We start from the raw sequence: 9,396 nt of genomic DNA on the forward strand, positions 1-9,396 counted from the left end.
AATGAATAGAAAATAAAATTTATAGAGAAGATGTATTCCATATAGAAACGATATACTAATACAAATACAAAACAACCGTTAATATTAAATTAAATACTGATATTAGTAATATCAGTATTTTCATGTGTGCCATCGTCAACTATGCCATTAAGTTCCGAATCATTGATCAATTTAATCATCACTGCAAAAAGCATCTTCTAAATGATACATCCAAAATTAATTAATTAGCATCCAAGAACAAATTAAAATTAATTAGCCTTGTGGGCATAAAAATGTGATGATTAAAGTTTAATGAAACTACATAAAATTTGAAAACGAATATTAACAGAAAAAATAAGTCAAAATAAATTTGAAAAAATTTGAAAAAATTGAAATGTTGTCAAATAAATTTTAGCGCAGCAATTTTTGAAAATAATTAAATTCGAATATAAAATGATTTGACAAAAAAGAATAAAAAATTTATGAAAAATAGAAGTATTTGCGTGAATATTTTCAAATAATTATGCAAAAAAAAGGATCGAAAAAAGAAATGAAACTATTTGATTGTTAACAGATTGTGTTTAATTCGATGAATCGCACGGTTGTTATCATTGTTCTGTTCATTTTTTGTCAAATTAATCGGTAAAATTTCCTGGAAATTTGATCAATTTCAATTTATTTTTTTTTTAATAAAATATTTTACTCAAAAATTTTCTTCCTTATACGTAAGTTTTTAATGAGGAAAAGGAGGAAAAAAAGGAATAGAAATGAGTATTTGTTGTTAAAATGGAATCAATAATATTTAAGTAATAAAATTCCACTTAAAAAATCACAAGTAAAAGTTTATTTTAAAAAAAAAGGCGGAAAATTAGGAAAATACTTCTTTGATTGAAGTAATTTATTTGTTTTTAATCATTAAAAATTACATTAATGGATGACTTTATGATAATATTGTTATTTGAAATTAATTTTTTGGAAGTAATTTGAAAATTTTTTTACTTCCAAATGAAAATAAAATATTTTTTTTCAAATTTAGTAAATCATTTGCGATATTTTGGTTCAAAAAAGAGGAGGATTATTTACAGAGATGTAGCTTTGAAGCACATTTACAACAACAGCAAACTTATTATCGTAATTTTAAAGGTACTAATTGGATTAACTTGAAAATAAATGCTTTATATTAAGTGCTAATGTAAAATTCAGTACATTAAATGTCTTATGTTAAGTGAATTAGTTCAAAATTGGATATTAAATGTTAACTTGAAATTGAATAGAAGTTAAATCTTAATTGAGTCTTATTGAAGTTAAGTCTTATTGAACAGCTTATATTATATGCTGACTTGAAATTAAATACTTAATATTAAAATAGGATGAAGTTATGAGCAGTATTATCTGATATACTAATTATCCATTTGATATTTTAATATATTTTAATATATTATACTGATTATATTATTAAAGTTGGTAATCGATATATTGTTTTGAAGATTTACTACCTTGGTTCAAATCTGATATATTAATGACAACAATGATACGACAATATTTGAGTGATTGCTTTCCAGCTGATGAAAAAGGCAATGATCCAACAGTAACAGCTGATTTATCTGAACTGTACGTAAATGAAGTTTAAACAAAAAGTTTAGCTAATTAGGCCATTTTCTCATCAGGCAATCATGATGAATGTTAGTCTGATTTGGTTTAATTAACCAAAATGATAAGAATTTGTCGTTAGCTAACTTATTGATCTGATTTAAAATATACTGATAATTCATGAGTTAACTGCTGAATTTGATCTGATTTAAAATACACTGATAGGTGATGTGCTGATTATTACATTGATTTGATTTGAAATAAAATACTGATAAAGTTATTGATAAAACAGATAAATATATCATTTTATGCTAATTTATTCGTCATTTTTTTACTTAAAACAAATAACTCCTGCTAAGGGAATTTTTAATAATCATCAAAAAATTTCCAGTAGTTTCCCAGATTACTATGAAACATCAATGCCGCTTGGATTATTTCGGATTAATCAAGCAATTCAAAATTTTTCAATTCCTATCAAAGATAAAATTACTACAGTACCAAACTATATTAATGTTAGTGTTTTTTGTAAGAAAAAAAAAACAAAAATTTTTATTTCCTTTTTCACTTTAAACAAACATTTTCTATCATGTATTTATTGGTTTACGGTAAAAAACGTTAATGACGTAAGTGAACGTAATAATAATACAATGAATGTTTAAGTGAATTAAAATTTAAATAATTCATATCAATTTAGAAATTATTAATGCGTTTCAATGCAAAAAAAAATATGATCAAAATTTTTGAAAAAAGGTTTAAAATTTTAGCAATATAAAGAATTCTTAGCAGATGAGCAACAACGTGCAGGTTATACCATTCATAAGCGATTATATTTCAGAAATCTTGTCCATCTAGGCAAAGAGTAAGTTAATAATTAGTTACTAATTAGTAATTAATATTACTTTATTATTTCCCTCCTGAATTGTAACTTTTTAGACAAAATTTTAAAGTTTTTAAAATTAAGAAAAAACTAATATTTAAAAATTTAACCATGCTATGCTTTATTTTTTTCTTCTAAAATAATTTCCAAATAAGCCTTTTTCACTTTCTTTTGGTAACTGATAAATATATTATCATCGAATTGTGATTTAAATTTAGTTTAATTGAAAAATTCGAATAAATGTAATTGATATCAGTAATTTTATCTAATAAATTCCATTTAAGTATAAATTTTTATCAAATATCAGCAACGTTATTTGTAATCAAAACATAAAATTAAGAATAAATGTAGGGAGGAAAAAATTAGCGCACACATTAATTAATTCAATTAATATGATTTTGTTCACTGATTTTCACTTCATCTATAAATATAATATAATTGAATGATATCAAATACAGATATTGCAATATAACTTGAAATTATGTAATTAATATGTTGACATAATTTAATTAATAAATTTTTTGTTCAAATTATTTATTTGAAGTTGTCAAGAAGAAAAGGCACCTTTTGTATTTGGCAATCAACGGATCGTTTCATTAATGCATGAAAGAAATATGCCATTTGAAGTAGATTTTTTAAACTCTTTTTTGTTTTTCTACTCTAAATTTATTTCATAAAATATAGTTAAATTATCGTTAATTTACTAATATAAATAGTGACTGCATTATATTATACGATATCAACACAGAAAATTTTGTGATTACTGCTAGAATAAAGCAATTATAGAATATTAGCAAAAATAACACATAATTATTTAATTTTAAATTTTTAAATTTAATTTAATTTAAGTTCATGTAAACAAATAATAATCGGTTTACTTAATTGCCAATTCTTTTTTCTCTGTTGATAATGTTATAAAATTTGAGCATATTTTTTAAATGTTCATTTCTAAAATTGTCGAATAAAATTGAAATTTTTAAATTCGGTAAATCAAAATTAAAAATTTTTAACTTAAGTGATAAATGACGTTTTTATCTTACAGATACCATGTTTTACTTGCTTGAAAAAACTACCATCGGCTAATATTGTTAATACCTTTTATATGCTTCCACGCAGGTTTCAATTTTTGGCATAATTAAAATTTATATAATTAAGAAAATACCGGAACTATTGCTGGGATAAAACGATTGCAGGGATATCAGCAAAGAAAAAAAAATCACTTAACTATTTAAAAGCAATTGAAGCAAATCTTTTTAATTATTTTTAAAAGTGTAACTATTTTCAATAATTAATTACATTTTTTTTATTTTTATTTCTAATTATTTTCAATAATTAGTTACATTCCTCAAATCTTTGAATCACAAACTTTCGATTGGCCATTTCAGCAGTTTTTAAATTTATTTTAAGCTATTAAAAAATTTCACAAAACGAAATTGTATTAGTGCAATTATTGTATAAATAGAAATAATTTTTTAAAAAAATGATTCGATATAAATTTGAAATATTGTAGAAAATTTTAAAACGGAAAATTTTATGCGGAATTTTATGAATGTTAATGATTTCAATTTTATAAAAATGCATAGGTTAATTAAAATGATAGTTTATCGCAGTTAATTTAGTTAGATTTTAAATTGGAAAAAATTAAATTGATAAAAATAAAAATAATTCCAAAAGCAAATATCAAAATTAATACTTAGATAGTCAGTATTTAAATTTATTTAAATTGAAATCTAACTGAAGAGTATTAATTTATTTTTTATTAAATTGATAGAAATAAAAATTCCAAAAACAATATCGTACTTAATGCTTAAATAATCAATGTTTAAATTTAAAATTTAAAATTTAACTTTGAAATCTAACTAAACAGTATCATCTTCCTTTTTTTTTTATCCATCATTTCCATTTTATAAACCTATCAAAATTTTTTATTAACGTATAAATTTTTTAGAGATATTTTTGCGCCAATTCCATTTCATAAACGTATCGAAGCTTTTTCCGCATATGAATTTGATATTCAAAAAGAGGATGAAAATAAAGAAGAAGAAGAAGATAATCAAGATTTATCAACTACAACAATAACTTCAATATTATTTCAAAATGAAACTAATACAACAACAGAGAGTGCCAATTATTCAATGATAACTAAAAAATTCAAAAAAAAGATATTGACAAAACGACAATATCATCGGATTCCATTTGCTGCATTTTTATATAATTTTGCTACTAAAAGTTAATATTATTTATATATTTTAGTTATTTTTAAAAAATTTTTTTAGCTTTAAATTGAATTATTTAAACTTGTCTCTTATTAATACTTGGCCTATTTTCTTTTTTTTTCTTGTATCTCATTTATTTATTCTGAAATTAATTATCATTGATAATGAATTCAATTATAATTCACATTGATAACTAATCGAAATCATGTAGTAAAATATATTACTACATGAGTTATAGCTGAAATTCATTGTTAATGAGTTATAATTGAATTTGTTATCATATAAGTTTTCATTATCAAAATGCAAAATTTGACTATATAATTCAGTTGTGTTAATTGATTTTTTTTCATTTAATAAATTAATTTGATAGAATTTACGGATCCGAATAATGAAGATAAACGGACAACATTCCGTGGTCCATTTCTTGCTGATCGTTGGTGGGATCGAATGGTTGTTAGTGGGTAAGCTAAGGAGAATATTATATTAGAATATGAAAATAAAATACAAATAGTACTTATTTATAATTTAATTATATATATATATATATATATATATATATATGTTTATGTTTTAAAAATAATTCAAATCAATAAATTAAAAGTAAAAGGTTTAAATTAATTTATAGGGATGATTTAGAAGTAGCAATACCAATTCCGGATGGGCGATTACGAATCAATCCGGATCCGGGACGACTTCGACAATACTATCCACATTTTAATAGTATGAGTATTGTTTGCGCACAGGTTTTAATTTATTATCTTCATTTATCTATGATATAATTTTATTTTTCTTATTCGTTTTTTTTTTTTAAAATTACTAAGATCAAATAAAAATTATTTGTTACAAATTTTGGATGGAAATTTTTTTTTTCTATCTAAACATTTCTTGTAATTTAGCAAGTAGATGGTAGACTAATTGAAACGGATGTCATAGTTAATGTGGATACGCTTGTCGAAGATCCGGTTGATGAAAAACCGGAATGCTTATTTAGCATACACTTTTCTGAAAATGATAAACAGAAATGTACAACAAAATATCATTCTTTCCAAGAGGTTTCTAAAAATTTTTCAAATTTTTAAATAACTTAAGAAATGATTAATTATTAATTTAAAAAGGAAAAAGGAATGCAATTTGACGATTGTTTATTAATTAGATTCCTTTTCGATTCATATTCATTTTCGATATACGATATTAGAATATCAATTATTAATTAATACTGGTAATTTTACTATATCAATCGCTATCTAATCTCATTTGCATAATTGATTAGGCTAAATGATATGATTATAAAATGCGATGATAAAACAAATTCGTTAAATATTTAAGTTAAAAAAAAAATAATTACAAAATTTTGTTAGCGTCGCCAAGATGATGCTGGTAAACTAGATTATCGTTACCGTATTCGTGATTATCAACCGGTACCGACGAATTTTCGTGCTATCATAAAACCGGAATATAATATTAAAATTGATATCGGTTATGAACAATGGTCATGTTGTACAGCATGTTGTTGTACTAAGGAAATTTGTCATCGAGAATTTGCTCTCGACAAAGATGAATGGTACTGTAATTACATTATTCTCATCTTGCAAACTTAAGTTGATTTTTTTTTCTTCTAAAAAGAAAACGAAGTTGATAAAGAAATTCTGAATTAAAAAAAATGAAATGACACAAATTATGGTTTTTAAAATTATTCCAATGTTTTAAAAAGCTTTTTGAAATAATTTAGTTTTTATATTAGCAATTTGATCGTTCTAAAATCTTAATGTTAATGTTTCTGAAGTTATTTCTCTTCATGATCTTTGACCTTTCATTACGTTTTATAGCATGGTTATAAAAAAAAAATATGAAATATCGATTGTTGTTAAGGTTTGAGAAGTTTGAAATAACAAAATTATAAAATATATTTGTTGTAGAACAAAAGGATTAGAATAGATGATCTGATTATTTTGCATAAATTTTAATTAACTTGAATACTGCATTTAATATTCGTTCTTTTCTTTATTAATTCTTTTTTTTTTTGCAGCAGAAAATTGGAAAGTTATCGTTCTCGCTTAGCTTATATGTCATTTTTCAAGATCGATCCACTGAAAAAAGTAATCATTCCAGTTTTAGCTCATAAATAATTAAATCCTAAAATTATAAATTAATTTTTGCAAGGAAATTCATACCTTTTTCGTATTTACACACAACCAAACTGAGATATTTTTAAGTTATCGGAATGTTTTGGTAGATTAATAAAAAAATTTATAATTTAATTTTTTAAATTGGTACTCAATTTTATGCTTTAATTTGAGCAATTATTTTAGTGACAATAAAATTTAGCAGTTCATATGATAGAATTTAAGTAATCCTAAAAGGAATTACAACAAAATATTGTTCAAAAAGAAAAAAAAAGAGAATTACTTTGATTGAATCTTTGAAGGAATCAAAATTATCCCAAAATTATATTATTAAAAATGACATATTATAATAATCATTAAATTATTACAGGTAACATTATCATTAAATGTTTCGATAGATAATAGTTACATGGAAGAAGTAATTATGACATTTGACAAATACCTTAGCACTGATCCATACTTTATCACCGGTATTCCCATTCATTCTACATTAATGATCACTGATGCTTACTGGAGGAAATTACGAAAACATCTGATTGATGAAGTATCATTTTTCTAAATGTGCATGATTGATTCGAAATTTGTTAGATGTATTTATATGGAAATGTCAAATAATAATAAGCTAATGTTGAATTGAGATAAGCTTGTTTCAAATGAAGATAGATTAGGGACAATTTAAAATAAGCTGGTGACAAATTATAATTAGCTAATTTCAAAGCAATTAATAAAAATCGTTATGAAAGGTGTAAATTTTTGCAATTATTTTCAAAAATATAAAAATTTGAAGAATTGAAGTTATGCTTTTTTTCTTAATGAAAATCATTCGATTTTTTAAGATTTTCCAATAATTTTTTCATTTTAATATCATTATTACTGTAATTTATTTATTTATTTTTTCTTCAGTTATTAATTACCTTAAGTTAACCTTTTAGGAAATTATCAGACATAAAATTTCCACTTTTTTTTCTTTTTATTTTTTTTGTTAGAGACAATATCAGTTAAATTACAGATGTTGGGCAAAAATGATGCGATACAAAAAATGAAAGGTCGGCTGGGATTATTTGTCGAGTCAGAAAGTTGTGATGAGTTAGAGCAAAAATTGAATTGTGAAATTCTTGAAAAGTGTCGCCAAGATGCGCAAAAGGTGGGTTGTCATTGCTAAAAAGTTAATACAGGATCAATTATCTGTAAATGATTGCAAGTTAATTCAGGATTTATTATTTGCATATATACATATATATGCATTAAGTAGTTCACAAAAAAATTAATATTTATGAACTATATAATGCAAACTCTAAGTAATATTTAATTACAAAACAAATCCATCGTACCATAATGATACTGTAAAGGCAAGTATACATTGTGTGATACTGTAAGGAAATTAAGTTTTAATTTTTTTAGAAAAAATGGAAATGAAATTTTGCAAGAAACAATTTTCAATAAGTTATGAGCATTACTTTTTTTCTCAAGACTGATTATTATATTGTTAATAATTTATAGGTACGAATTTATAGTGGGAAAATGCGTCCATTGAAACTTTCGGAAACATTAAAGAATAAATTTGAAGGATGTAGTGCGGAATTAATTACTCAAGAAATTAATATCAATGCTCTTGAAAATTATGGATCATTAAAACTTGGATATAATTACATGATAAATATTAATGAAACAACTTTTGGACCAATTATCAAAGTATTTAAATAATGAATTAATATCGTTTGATTTAAATAACATTATAGCATATCGCTATAAAGTATATATCCAAATATTTAATTGATTGTGCTAATTGTTTCGTTAATTATGCTAAAAATATTTAGTTAATTATGTAAATTTGATTTGATTGAAATAGTAAAGTTTTTAATTGCTAATTTTTACGTAAAGCTTCTAGATGTTGTTTATAATAAGAAATTATCAAAATTTCATATTTTTAATGGCCTAAAATATTTAATTAATTATTTCCATTTGCAAATTGTAATATCATAGCTTCCTTTTTTTTCGTTTTTTTCTTACCAATTGAAAAAAATAATAATTTTTGTAAAAATAAAATATCAGAACAAAAAAGATAACAATGATTTTAAAAAAATGAAAAAATTAAACTGAAAATTTAAATGATTATTAATTTATTGTTCGAAATTAAACAAAGCGTTAATTATTTCAGGTAATCTGGAAATCAGGATCTTATCAGATTCCTGATTATAACTATCAGTTACCATGCTCATTACAACGTGTTGCCGTTGCATCCAATAAAAAAAGCTTATTGATCATTGGTATGTCTAATTTCTTTTTTTCTTTAATTTCATATAAAACTATTATTGCAAAAATTTTTATACAAATGTTAATTTATTTAAATGCTAAAATTTAGAATTTACATGAACTGTTAGTATAAATGTAAATCAGTAATGTTAGAAAAATCAAAAAAAAAATTTGTTTTAAATCCTGAAAAGATTTCATTCTAAAAATTAAACTATTGCAAGTATCAAAATAATCGAAAAGATAACTTTTGCGTAGAAGAAAGAAATGAGTAATGATAATGAGAAATGAGTAATGATAATAAAAAATGAGTAATGATAATAAAAAATGAGTAATGATAATAAAAAATGAGTAATGATAA

At 22.8% G+C, this 9,396-nt stretch overlaps 2 protein-coding genes across 2 annotated transcripts; both read left to right on the forward strand.

The window, feature by feature from the left end:
- Positions 1 to 1,507: 1,507 nt before the first annotated feature.
- LOAG_09952 (hypothetical protein) lies at positions 1,508 to 2,432 on the forward strand (the record flags this gene model as incomplete). The annotated part of the gene is made up of 3 exons (XM_003145479.1): positions 1,508 to 1,590; positions 1,961 to 2,081; positions 2,334 to 2,432. The coding sequence occupies 3 exons, from the start codon at positions 1,508 to 1,510 to the stop codon at positions 2,430 to 2,432; spliced, it is 303 nt and encodes a 100-aa protein (XP_003145527.1).
- A 2,677-nt stretch (positions 2,433 to 5,109) lies between these two features.
- On the forward strand, positions 5,110 to 9,158 carry LOAG_09953 (hypothetical protein; the record flags this gene model as incomplete). Its single annotated transcript, XM_020448054.1, has 10 exons — positions 5,110 to 5,123; positions 5,288 to 5,405; positions 5,559 to 5,714; positions 6,021 to 6,223; positions 6,689 to 6,758; positions 7,156 to 7,329; positions 7,795 to 7,929; positions 8,286 to 8,477; positions 8,944 to 9,052; positions 9,148 to 9,158. The coding sequence occupies 10 exons, from the start codon at positions 5,110 to 5,112 to the stop codon at positions 9,156 to 9,158; spliced, it is 1,182 nt and encodes a 393-aa protein (XP_020301768.1).
- Positions 9,159 to 9,396: the final 238 nt, after the last annotated feature.

The sequence above is a fragment of the Loa loa genome (assembly GCF_000183805.2).
Source record: "Loa loa unplaced genomic scaffold supercont3.258, whole genome shotgun sequence".
Lineage (NCBI taxonomy): Eukaryota > Metazoa > Nematoda > Chromadorea > Rhabditida > Onchocercidae > Loa > Loa loa.